Below are 13402 nucleotides of genomic sequence, written 5' to 3'. Positions count from 1 at the left end.
AGAACCCAAGGATATAACGGCTAATAGTGCCACACGTTGTATATAAGGGACTTGAGCATCCTCAGGTTTTGGTAACCGCGGGGATCCCGGAACTAACTCCCCATGGATGTTGGAACGAAGACTGCAGGACTGTAAGGACTCAGGGGAGAAATAATTCATGTTGAATGGCTATATGGGTCAGGCCTGTTCTAAGTATTTTATCCATATTAACGCCTTTAAAGTCAACTGTTCTATGAGGGCATTGCTATTTTTATCATTTGCCCTTTCACAGACAAGAAAACAGAGTCAATAGTCTGGGAACACTGGAAATTACAGAGCTAGGAATTGGACAAGCTCAGCTTCCAACCCAGGCAGGCTGGCTCTCTCGCGTGCATGTGTTACCTGCCACACCAAATCATCCCCGCCTCAGCCCAGCACGGAATCACCATGACCTGACAGAGGCAGAGGGCCTGTTTGAGGTTTTCAAGGTGGTTGAGTGGGGTTCAGGGGGGCAGTGTGGCTCCCTTTTCCTGATGAATGCATGAATCAATGAGGGAAGAGTGCATTCATTTTCACTAAAATTTATCTCCTGTATTGTAACCTATCCAAGCTAGGTATAAGCTGTTTGTTTGTTTGTTTTGTTTTTTTGGTTTTTTTTTTTTTGTTGTTGTTGTTGTTGTTTTTACGGCCGTACCCACAGCATATGGAGGTTCCAAGACTAGGGGTCTAATTGGAGCTACAGCTGTCGGCCCACACCACAGCCACAGCAATGCCAGATCCTTAACCCACTGAGCGAGGCCAGGGATCAAACCCGAAACCTCACGGTTCCTAGTCAGATTCATTTCCGCTGCGCCACAATGGCAACTCCTAGGTATAATTTTTTAAAAATAATATCTTTAAGAGACTTTGGCAGATGTCTTTTATTGAAAAACAGCATTACACTCTTATTATACGTTAAAAAATATCTAAACTTGTGAGCTTAACTGGCTATTAAACTTAAACATTATATGTGTTTAACTTCGAGGTGTTGCTATCATATCATGGTTTTTTTCTCTATTTGGTATAAGAAATTGACTTAAGACCAGTGAATAACGGATATGATCTTTAAATTTTCTCTATAGATTTGTTATTTATATTTAATTGAGACATAGTTAATTTACAATGTCGTGTTAGTTTATATATACTCCTTTTCAGATTCTTTTCCATTATAGTTTATTATAGGACATTGAATACAGTTCCCTGTGCGATGCAGTAGGACCAGGTTGTTTATCTGTCTTATATACAGTAGTTTGTGTCTGTTAATCCCAACCTCTAAGCTAGGTATAGTTTTAGAAACTGATTTCGTTGGCCAAATTCGTTGCTATTCTTCCTAGCTCTATGTCGCCAATAAAAAAATCCTCCATGGCACACATCCAAAATATTGGAACCATGTTAAACAGGAGAGAGAACCAAGCTGCCTTGGAATTGGGTTCTAACCAGGAGAAGTCCCAGAGTGCAATCAAGCACGTCACATCCCTTACACTTTGCACAAGGCTTCTACGAAAGGTGTGATGTCATGAGTATACAGGACTGCTAGAGCACACCCCTGAAATTTGCAAAGACCTGTCCTGAAAGATCCCACGTAGGCTCTGCGGGATCACCACGTTCTTTCTCAAGTGCCAGTATCACATCCTTCTTATTAGTACATGCGATTGTTCTTCCAGGCGGCAACAAGTAGATTGGTCTACTTGTTGCCAAACCATCGTCAGCACCTTCCTGGAAGCCAGGACATGTGTCCATCAGCAATCATGGCTCTTTGACGACTTTCCTCAAAAAGCACTTTCAGCCTCTCTCAGCCATACTCCCAAACTCAGCCGCGTTTTGATGGAGTTTTCTCCCCATCTAACTTGGGGGTCTAAATTTTATTGCCATTCTGTGATTCCCATTATCCTATCCTTTTTTCCTTTTCGGATGAAAGACGATTCTTTGATTAAAAACAAAAGATTTTATGCTGAAATACCATAACCATCACTGCTCTAGGCAAGTAAATAAAAATATCAGAACTCGTTAGACTTGGAATAGCTATGGTGTTTCTAGGGCAAATTACTCCTAGTCTAAATTAGAAGCTCTCTTTTTCTAAGACAGATGTGATTTGAGTATAACTTCAGTATAAGTTTTAATTCAACGTAAATTTTTCTGGCTGGTGTAAGGTGATACTTCATGGTAGTTGTGATTTGCATTTCCTTAGTAATTAGCGGTGGCCATCATCAAAAAGTTTACCAACAGTACATGTTGGAGAGGGTGCAGAGAAAAGGGAACCCTCTTACACTGTTGGTGGCAATGTTAATTGGTAAAACCACCAAGGAAAAATGTAAACAGGTAAAACCAGTAGGGAAGTTCCTCACGAAACTAAAAACAGAACTACCATACGATCCAGCAATCCAACTCCTGGGGCATCTATCTGGAGAAAAGCATATTTCAAAAAGACATGCACCCCAAAGTTCATTGCAGCACTATTCACAATAGCCAAGACATGGAAGCAACCTAAATGTCCATTGATAGAGGAAATGGATAAAGAAGATGTGAGATACACAACAGATGATTGGATTCGAAAGATGTGGTATATATACACAATGGAATACTACTCAGTCATAAGAAAGAATGACATAATGCCATTTGCAGCAACGTGGATGGAGCTAGAGAACCTCATACTGAGTGAAATGAGCCAGAAAGACAAAGACAAATCCCATATGATATCACTTATAACTGGAATCTAATATCCAGCACAAATGAACATCTCCTCAGAAAAGAAAATCATGGACTTGGAGAAGAGACTTGTGGCTGCCTGACGGGAGGGGGAGGGAGTGGGAGGGATCGGGAACTTGGACTTATCAGACACAACTTAGAATAGATTTACAAGGAGATCCTGCTGAATAGCATTGATAACTTTGTCTAGATACTCATGTTGCAACAGAAGAAAGGCTGGGGGAAAAATGTAATTGTAATGTATACATGTAAAGATAACCTGACCCCCTTGCTGTACAGTGGGGAAAAAAATAATAATAAATAATTAAAAAAAAATAAAATAAAAAAAAGAAGATGTGAGATACATATACAATGGGATATGACTCAACCATAAAGAAGAACAAAATAATGCCATTTGCAGAAGCATGGATGGGTCTAGAGATAATCATGCTAAGTAAAGTTGGTCAGACGGTGAAAGACAAACATATGATATCACTTATATGGGAATCCAAAAAATAATACAAATGGACCAATTTTCATGACCGAAACAAACTCATAGACTTTGAAAACAAACTTACCGTCACCAAAAGGGACATTTGGCGGGGGGTGGACGGGGGGTGTGACTTGGGTTTGGGGACCGGCACACGCTCACTGAGGTATGTGGAATGACTGGCCAACAGGGACCTGCTGAGTAGCACAGAGAACTCTACCCGGTTTTCCACGATAATCTATGCGGGAAAAGAATCTGACGTGTGTACACATATAACTGGGTCAGACTGTTGAGCAGCAGAAATTATCACAACGTAGTAAATCAACTATACTTCAATAAAACTTTCAAAAATGGGGAAAGAAACATAAACTTTATCAAATAGTCTTTGGGCATATTTACTCGTATTAAGCAAGTCTTCAAATTCAGCGAGCACATTACTTAGTGAAACTCAAGTCACGGGAAAAAAAAAACTCATCACCTATACCACAAGTAAAGCACCGGTGTGACCAACATGACTTTTTAACGTTGCCTTTATATTTTCTAACACAGATTCCCTCAAATTAAATTCATTTAAATTTGTTTATCAGGACACAGCTCTATCATTCATCCATCTATGGCTTTTTTTAAAAAAAAGTAAGGAGGAGTTCCCGTCGTGGCGCAGTGGTTCACGAACCCGACTAGGAACCATGAGGTTGCGGGTTCGGTCCCTGCCCTTGCTCAGTGGGTTAACGATCTGGCGTTGCCGTGAGCTGCGGTGTAGGTTGCAGACGCGGCTCGGATCCCGCGTTGCTGTGGCTCTGGCGTAGGCCGGCGGCTACAGATCCGATTCAACCCCTAGCCTGGGAACCTCCAAATGCTGCGGGAGCGGCCCAAGAAATAGCAAAGAGACAAAAAAATAAAAAAATTAAAAAAAATAAAAAAGTAAGGAAATTTAGTTTACCTGTGTGGAGGATTCTTTTTTTTTTTTTTTAATTTCTTTTTTAACTTTGTAGTTGTATTCTGGCATTCACTTGCCTGGTTCAGTTAACAAGTTAAGATAGGAGGCGGACGCAAGCAATGGAAGTAGGCTACAAATATTAACACCAGCACCTCACATCCTCTCTTGGCCCTGGAGATCATTCCACTTTTAGGTCTGCTACACACACACACACACACACACACACACACACACAAAGCAAAGAGGTAAAGTAAGGTAGCCACCATTCTTACATTACCGTAGGCTAGAAGATGCTTTTTTTTTTTTTTTAATCCTTAAGAATGACTTCATTATAGCTAGTCCAGCTACGTCAGTTTCATTCGTTCGTTTATCTAATAAATCAACCGATACTAAAAAGTGTGCCAACTATGTGCCAGACAGTATGCTGGGCTCTATATAAACAAATCCAGCATCGACTCTGACTTGATGAAGACTATATCCTAACAGACAGACGTCAGGACTAAGAAAAGAACTCTTTCCAAGAGGTAATGGCTTTGTGCCCTTAATAGCATCCCAAATACCCAATATAAGTATACATATCTTCCCATTTGCTATGACTCTCTGAATGTTTTCTTTTCCCTATTAAATCGCCATGCCCTAGCTGTGATCCTGAAAAAGCCCCTCAAAAGCAAAAGCATTAGTTTCATAAATGACCACAGGACACGAAATAAATCTCAGAGATAGAACAGCTGATACACCAAACTAGATGGTATTCACCAGATTTCTGTTTCTCTTCAGAAAGCTAGATTATTAACTTCTTAATTTTAATTGTAAAACTGTGTATAAAACTCTCATTAAGTGGGAAAAAAATTATTTTTGGCTCTTGAGGGCTGCACCTGCTGCATATGGAAGTTCCCAGGCTAGGTATCTAATCGGAGCTGCAGCTGCCAGTCTACACCACAGCCACAGCAATGTGGGGTCCAAGCCCGGTCTGTCACCACAGCTCAAGGCAATGCTGGATCCTTAACCCACTGAGCAAGTCCAGGTATTGAACCCACGTCCTCATGGATCCCAGTCGGGTTCATAAACTGCTGAGTCACCATGGGAACTCCTGGCAAATATATTTTTCAATTATTAAGACTCCAGAAATTTGATTCCTTTTCTTTGCAACTTTTCATTATCAAAGAAAAAGAAAAGGTTAACGTGACATGACTCATGGGAAATATTCTGTAACTATATGGTGCAAAAAGAAACTCAAAGGCCAATTAGCAAAAAAAAGAAAAAGAAAAAGAATGAAGAAAAGAAAAATATTCAATAAAATGTATTTTTAAAATGTTCAGTGAAGCTTACAGAAAATATGAGAAAGTAAGCAAATAATGTTTGCAGGCAAAATCATATCTGGCTGCTTATGTGAAAAGGCTTTAGGACAAGAGCCATAAAATACAGTCAGCCCCTCTCTCTTTCCTCTACCCCCCAATCATAAAGGTATACAATTTTATTTTATTTTATTTTATTTTACTTTATTTTATTTTTGCTTTTTAAAGCCATACCCGAGGCATGTGGCGGTTCCCAGGCTAGGAGTCTGATTGGAACTACAGCTACTGGCCTACGCCACAGCCACAGCCAAGCAGGATCCGAACCACATCTGCGACCTACACCACAGCTCACAGCAACACTGGATCCTTAACCCACTGAGTGAGGCCAGGGATTCACCCTGCAACCTCATGGTTACTAGTCAGATTCGTTTCCACTGCTCCACAACGGGAACTCCAAGGAATAAAATTTTAAAACAACATAAAACTAATTTTTACTTTTCTTCCTCCTTAATTTCTCCTCATGCTAATAAATTAATTAATTAATTAATTAATAATAGCAAAGAGAGAGACAGAAGAGGAAAACCCCTTTGCACTATGAAAAAGAGCAATTTTCAGGCAAATACAGATTTTATAAAAACTGGTGAATATAGCTGATTAGAAAAGCTATAGGCTGCCCAAGGCTTGAATTGGGAAATACATGAAGTAATAAGCACTGCTTGCTTTGAAAAGAGAAGTGAGAAAAAATGCAATGTATCACAAATTCTATGAAAATTGTGGCACCATTCAGCCTCTGCTCTCATGTTTTGTTTTGTTTTGTTTTTTCAAAACATTGAAATCCACAAAATAAAGCCTCTTGGTTTTATATTAGAATTTTTATTTTTAATTTTTTAAAAAAAATCTGGAGTTCCCATCGTGGCGCAGTGGTTAACGAATCCGACTAGGAACCATGAGATTGCGGGTTCCGTCCCTGCCCTTGCTCAGTGGGTTAAGGATCCGGCGTTGCCGTGAGCTGTGGTGTAGGTTGCAGACGCGGCTCGGATCCCGCGTTGCTGTGGCTCTGGTGTAGGCCGGTGGCTACAGCTCCGATTCGACCCCTAGCCCGGGAACCTCCATATGCCCCGGGAGCGGCCCAAAGAAATAGAAAAAAGACAAAAAAAAACTTATTATAGTTAATTTACAACGTCTTGCTGTACAGCAAAGTGACCCAGTTTTATACACACACACACACACACACATTTTGGGTATGTGTGTGTGTGTGTGTGTACGCATATTCTTTTTCTTACACTATCCTCCACCACGTTCTATCACAAGTGGTTGGACGTAGTTCCCTGTGCTCTACGGCAGGATTTCATTGCTCATCCACTCCAAATGCAACATGTTGCATCTACCAGCTCCAATTAGAATTTTTAAAGGACAAAGGTTTTCATTTTTAAAAGAGAAAGCACATCAAGACTTGTTTAATCAATATTTTAGGTTACAAATTATTTCAGAATCCAAGAAATAAATATTTAAATTTACATTTCTGCAATATATCCAAGCTGAATTTAACTCACAGAAAATTTCAGAGATGGTGACACCAGCATTTTATTTTATATAGGGGCCTAAATGCAGATTGTTAGCTATTGATCATGTAATAAGCAAATTCTAAGTATCTGAAGTTATACAACTCAATTACTCCTAGAAATTGTTTTAATTATTCACTTTTCTCTCAACGTTGATTTTGTAAATCTTCTCTGTAAGTCATATGAAGACGTCGCTATAAGTCATGATTTTTAAAAAAGCCATTCTGCTTAAAACTAGGGGGAAAGGTAAGCAGAAGTAAATTTTTAAATCTATCGTATTATCCTTTCTGGCCTTGAGATGGAAAGTGAAGGAGGGCTGGAGCTATTGGACTAAAGGACAACAGCTGAATCCACGCAGCATTTAATTCAGTGAAGTATCCCTATGGTCTTTGTTGTGACACTGTGTTACGTATCATGGCTTGCACCTATTCTGTTCCTTGATTTTAGTTGAAGGTCATTCCTGGTTTTAGAGATTAAATCTGGGCAAAGGCGTCGGGAAGAATTGCTCTGGACATTATAAATTGTGGAAGAGATGATTCCACACTAATCTCCTTAGCAGCATCTTCTCTTTACCACAAGGGTAAATTACCGGTAAATTACAAGTACTACTTCCCACATCACAGTCTAACATTCTGTATGAGACTGAAAATGAATATATCTCATATTATGACCATTTGGGTTCAATAAGTAGATCGATGCATAGTGATATGTCAGTTATAATGATAATGATCAGTATATCTTTGAAAATCTAATAATATATGGTGTTTTAGTAAAGCAGTAAGATGCAAAAAGCTGATATACAGATTTTCTTATAACCAAGTTTCTACCTCAGATGCATCCTTAGAGTGACTTTGTTTCAGTCTTTTGCTTGGTCATGGAGGCATTAACAGGATGGCAGCCAGGCTGTACATGCGGAGCTGCTCTTGAGTAGTCATCCCTCTCCGGAAAGCTTTTCCAAAGGATCATATTAACACATCAGAACTCAGTTTAAATTTTACTTTCAGAGCAAGCCTTCCTTGATCAACACCATCTAAACAGGTCCTTCCCTGTTATTCTCAACCCTCGTGTCATATTTATTGTGTTCAGAGCATTTCGTATTTTCAACTAACCCACAATCCTAATTATAAATTCTATCATCGGGCCCCTGGCCACCAATTCACAAATCTTGTTTTCCATCACTCTTCCTTCTGCTCCCATTTTTCACACTGACTTTCTAGATGCTCCCAAGATGCACACCTGTGGTCCTTCTCCAGAGCACCTGCTTCCAGGTATCTGCAAAGTTTGCTTCCTCGCTGTCATCAGGTCTTTTCTCCTTGTCACCAACGCAGAGTAAGGGGCCTTCCTTGACTACCATGTTTCCATCAGCAGCCATCCTCTCCCTGATCCAGTCTTAGTTTTACTGACTAGCACTTACAGTTATCTATGTACATGCTCCGTGTGTGATTCCCTCATTAGCATGTAAACCCCACGAGACTTTATCTACTTGGCTCATTAGGACTGTCACATGCCTTAAAACAGTGCTTGTTATAAGGCGGACACTCAATACTCATTTGTCGAATGAATCAATTTCATACTTATTATTTTGCCCCACTAGACTCTTAGCATCTTGTATATAGTAGATGAGAAATGAATACTTATTGACTGAATGAATGGTTTGCATGAGTGTGTGTGTGTGTGTGCGCGCGTGTGTGCGCGTGCACCTGTGTCTCATTTCTCTCTTAGGCTCTAATTACCATGAAGACTACGTGGTAGTCTGTTCCGCTCATGAGTATGTACCGATCCCACGGCAGGGTCTGACTTGCAGTCAGCGCTCGGGAAGTAAATGAGGAATCCCAAGGCTTGTGACCAGAGTCAACAGGAACCTCGCCCTACCATAGCCACGTAGAGGCCCCACAGAGTTAACATGAGGTCTTGCTGGCAGATGGAAAAGAGCTTAAGACATTCCCAGAGCAGTGAACGTTGAAGTCACCCTGTCTTCCCTTTCGGGGTCTGGCCCGGTTCTGGCAAACACTTGCTTCTCAGACGAGACCCAAGAAGGCAGCACAGACTTCTGAGCTTAATATTTTCAGGTAATATCTTTTGAGTTCTGGGAGGGGTCAATCTTAATTTCAACCTATATCTTTCATGAATTTGCTTAAAACCTCTGCCCTGAAGATTCCAGATGAAACATTTCATAATGCCAAAGGGCCTCAAACAAGAAAAATTCGATTTTAGCATAACACTCCCCACTAACTAGTAGAGTAACTCTGAAAACAACTCTTATCATTGCTTCTTTCCTGTTTTTCATTTGAAAAATGCAGATGCTAGAAAAGAACCAGCGGAATGCAGATGGATTATGTATTCAGGTTTGCTTGATGAGAAGCCCTTGAGAGGCTTTATTCAGCATCTTCTTTCCTTTCTCCTTTGCCCACCTGCCACACTCCCCCCTGGTTACTAATCACAGCTTAGTGAGCTATGGTTGCCCATGGGAATCCTTCAAGTGCATGGGGGGAAAAGAGGTTAAGACCCATTGGCCTATGCTGGCCCTGCCATTCTTCCCAGAGTCAAAATGGTATGAGTCTACGAGCCATACCTCAGTGCACTATGAGACTCCTATATTTTAACAGTGCTGGAGTTAGTTTAGCCTTTAGTTCACTTACATTCATTTACATTAATTTTTGACCTTCTACGGTGATTAGGGCCTATGGCAAGCAGGGAGAATACAAAGATGAATTTAGAAATGATCTCCTCCCCCAAGAAGCTCCGGGCAATGAGGAGATAACACAACAGAGTTCAAGGAATGCTTTGATGGGGCTAAAGCAGGGGATGATATCAGAGCACAGTAAAGGACCCCTGGAAGAGGCAGGAGAGGAGGTGATCTGGAAAAGAGGTGACCAGACACTGAGTCCTCATTTTAATTCACTGAATTCTAGACCGTTAAAGCTGCACCGTATCAAAATCATTTAATACAAACTTCTTATGTGGCATGGAGGAAAACAGATGCCCAAAGAAAGGAAAATCAGAGTTAGAAGTAGGCGTCAGGTAAGTATTTTTTATAAAATATACAATTTATATGTTTATAAAATAAGAAGGATTATTTTTTGTAGGAAATCTTTCAAAGGATTATTTCATCAACTTGTGATTAATCAGTTGAACATATCTTAATAAGGCAGAGAGAAAATTACTTAGGTATTGGCTTCATGGACAGTGATGACGCCAATAACCCACCGTCTGTAAAGTACAGACCTAGAAGTCAGCTGCTGGTGAATTTATTCAGATACGTTCACTGTCTCACTCAACTTGTTTCTTGAGCTACTCATTCCAGGAACCTAATCACCCCAGGAAAGGAAGGGTACAGTCTGGCTGTGACTAAGAACCAGCTTTAAGACTAGATCTTAGTCTGACTGCATTTCCTCTCCATACCTGAGCCAAGCATTTAAAGTAAACCCCCCCTAAGTAAAATGTTGGCAGTAGAGGTAGTCCGTAAAATTGGTCAGGAAGGCAATTTTCTTGGGGTTGGTTGGTTTGTTTCTCTCCTTATGCAGTGGTTTCACTTGGGATGTTTAAAAACCATTATTTAGAAAGAAGACAACAGAGTTCATTACAGTAAAACGGAAATACCTGGAAAATCTGTAATTTCCAATAGCTTGCCATCTGTTCGGTTCCTAGAGGCAATGGATTTATCCTGCTTAGTGCAGATGATGATATTGGGGTGAAATCATGGATTATGCAACGGATTTCTGACCTCTTCAACTACTGTTAGGAATTTACTAGCTTGCAAACCAACATTTCCCAACAATCAATTTTTTTTTTTCAACTCTTACCCCAAGTAAGGTTGCTATGGGCACCACACAACATCTGCTCTGGCACCCACAGACTGCGTGAAAGTCACACACAACCTCTCCAAATGCAACATCTCACTGAGTATTCACTGGATTTTTCACTGTACTCGCAGCAGGATGTTCCTTTGCCTTGCCCACAGTCACCTTTAATCCGCTAGAAAGAATATTTTTAGAGGCACATCGGACTAAATCATTTTCATCTGAGCACACCATTTTCACATGGCCGCCCAGGGTCCTAAATCCGGCCGCCGCAGACCAGGACAGGCAGGTGTCCTCCGCTGCAGAGTCCTGGGACGCCGGCGCATCCATGCCCGCACCTCGAGAGCCAGAAAGGAAACTCCACGCAAGGACAGCGAAACCCGCGAACCCGTGCACCAGAGAGGCCGCGATCACAGCGGAGGCTTCCACCCGTACGCTTGGGGAGGTCCTGGGGAGGAAGCAAACACTGCTTCCCTAAGAAGTCAGAGAGCGGGACCCACAGGCTCGCAGGTCAGAAGGTGAATTTCAACCCAGCCTGCGCCACGTCCCAGCGGCTTGGGTGGCCCGGGCACCAGGGCGGCACCGGGCTGAGAAAGACCAAGGCTGGCTGGGGCAGGAGACACTGTGAGTTGCCACTGACAGAGAGCTCCTGGCAGCGGGGACAGACGCGACGCCCGCCGCCTCCGGAGCGCGACTCCCAAGGAGAGCCGGGCACCGCTGCAGCGACGCTGCGCCCCGGCCCGGGCACTACTGCCCGCGCTCCGCGTTGCCTTTTCGGCTGTGGGCAGCTCCCCGCCGCGGCAGCCCAGCAGCCGTGCGCCCGGGCACAGCGCCCCCCCCCCCACCCCGGGGGACGCCTTGTCCGCCACGGAGCGGCTGTCCGAGCACCAGCCGCCGGACCCTCGTCCCCCCGAGCGGGGACAAACTTCCTTCCTCCGGGGCCCCCCGGCCGCGCCGGCTGGCAGGCAGCTCCCTCGCCAGGCTGCCTTGGTCTCCGGCGGCCGGCGCCCTCGCCCGGCGTGGCGAGGTTCCTCCCTGCCCTCACCAACCCCGAGCCCCGAGCGGGCGCCTCGCGGTCCCCGCGCCTCCGCTCCAACAAAGCCGGCGGCCGGGCGGAGACCCGGCGAGGGGCCGGGAGTGGCGGCGGGGCGCCGGAGCCCGGGGAAGGCACCCCTGGGCCGGGCGAGGGCAGCGCCAAGGGGCAGCGGGGACGTGGCGGGCAGAGAAAGGGGAGGAAAGTGTCCTGCTCTCGGCGCGAAAGCCTCCTCTGCTTGTCCTCACCGCCCGGCTCCCCCGGCCTGAGCGCGGCGGGCGGTCTGGGTGGAGGCGGCGGGGACAGAGGGGCTGGCAGGGCGGACGCAGGGGCCTGGCGGGCGGGCTGCTCCCTTACCTCTGTCCAGAGTGAGCGGCTGGACCACTGTCAATGTCGCCATGTCTGCCGTGGGAGCCGGAGGGACGCTCGGCTTCAGCATCAGCAGCCGCTGGTAGTGAGAAAAAGAGGAGGAGACTGGGGGCGGGGGCGGAGAGGGAAGACGGCGCGGAGGGGGAGGCGGAGGGAAGGGGGGGAAGGTGGTGACGGCGAAGGAAAAGAAAGCTCGGGTGGGTTGGCAGCCAGATGGAGACGCAACGGTGCCGCGGCGGGCAGCCCTTCAGACGCCGCGTGAAGCGGGGCAGGTATCGGAGAGGGAACGCATCGCCGGCTCCGGGAAGGCAGCCTCTGCCCCAGAACTTTGCTCTTCCACCCCAAGGAGCGCTGGAGGGGTGCAGCTGGGGTGTCGCTTTCGCTCAACTTTCCACTCAAATAAAATGGTCAGCGTGTCTGTGCGTCTGGGGGAGGGAGAAGGAGGAAGGGGGCTGCAGGGAAGGGGTGGGAGGTAGAGAGATGATTTTTTTTCTTCGGATCAAGAGAATTTGTCCATGGAGTCCTCCCCATCCCCTAGAGAGAAAAGGTTTCTAGTTCAGAAATGTGGGGGGATTTCATTGCAGTTGCTGTTAATTTCCGTTAAAGTTTATTTTGGAATGTTGACTTACAACAGCATACAAGATAACTGACTTAAGGCCAAGGTTCCATCCCTAGGTCTCCATCAAGGACCTGTGTCCTGCCTAGAAAATAACTTACCTTAGAAGCCAACTTCTTGAAAATGGTTTTAAATGAAAAATCACAGAGAGAAAACAGGAAATAAAAAACCCAGAGGTTTCCATCACTAAGTTTGAAAAACACATCCCTAGCAATTTTCCAGGTTGATCTACACAGCCAGTGGTTACTCAGAGTTGCCACTACTGATTAATTGACGTATGTTTCAGGAGTTGCACTCGGTCATGGCCTGACTTACTGGTTTCCATACAGTCCTGCCTTCCAGTAGCCTGTAATCTAGTGGGAGGTGATGTTATTCAGAGGGTGACTTTAGAGTCAGTTGATCAAGATTCAATTACTAGATCCTTCAAATGTTGGCTGTGACCCCTTCACTCGAACAGACTGCTTTCCCTGTCTTGCCACTGCTCACTGTGGCATTTCCCACTGCAAGGACTCTCATTTTTTGATCAAGAAATTAAGAGGCATATGCAAATCTTGTATAAGCACAATAGTGATGACTCTGGGTTCAGGACTGGAAATG

At 44.2% G+C, this 13402-nt stretch overlaps 1 protein-coding gene across 3 annotated transcripts in view; it reads right to left on the bottom strand.

Moving 5' to 3' along the window:
- Nucleotides 1-12471, bottom strand: part of LIN7A (lin-7 homolog A, crumbs cell polarity complex component) — a 144407-nt gene extending 131936 nt beyond the window's left edge. For 2 of the 3 annotated variants that reach the window (XM_047788359.1, XM_047788360.1), the window contains exon 1: nucleotides 12178-12306. In XM_047788359.1, the coding sequence (XP_047644315.1) occupies nucleotides 12178-12259 (82 nt within the window). In that variant the 5' untranslated portion in view covers nucleotides 12260-12306. Of the gene's footprint in view, nucleotides 1-12177 lie in introns of all 3 variants that reach the window. The other variant, XM_047788358.1, reaches the window with a different exon arrangement.
- Nucleotides 12472-13402: the final 931 nt, after the last annotated feature.

The sequence above is a fragment of the Phacochoerus africanus genome, chromosome 7, assembly GCF_016906955.1.
Source record: "Phacochoerus africanus isolate WHEZ1 chromosome 7, ROS_Pafr_v1, whole genome shotgun sequence".
Classification (NCBI taxonomy): domain Eukaryota; kingdom Metazoa; phylum Chordata; class Mammalia; order Artiodactyla; family Suidae; genus Phacochoerus; species Phacochoerus africanus.
Note: the sequence above shows the minus strand (reverse complement) of the source record. Positions and strands in the feature narration are given on the sequence as shown.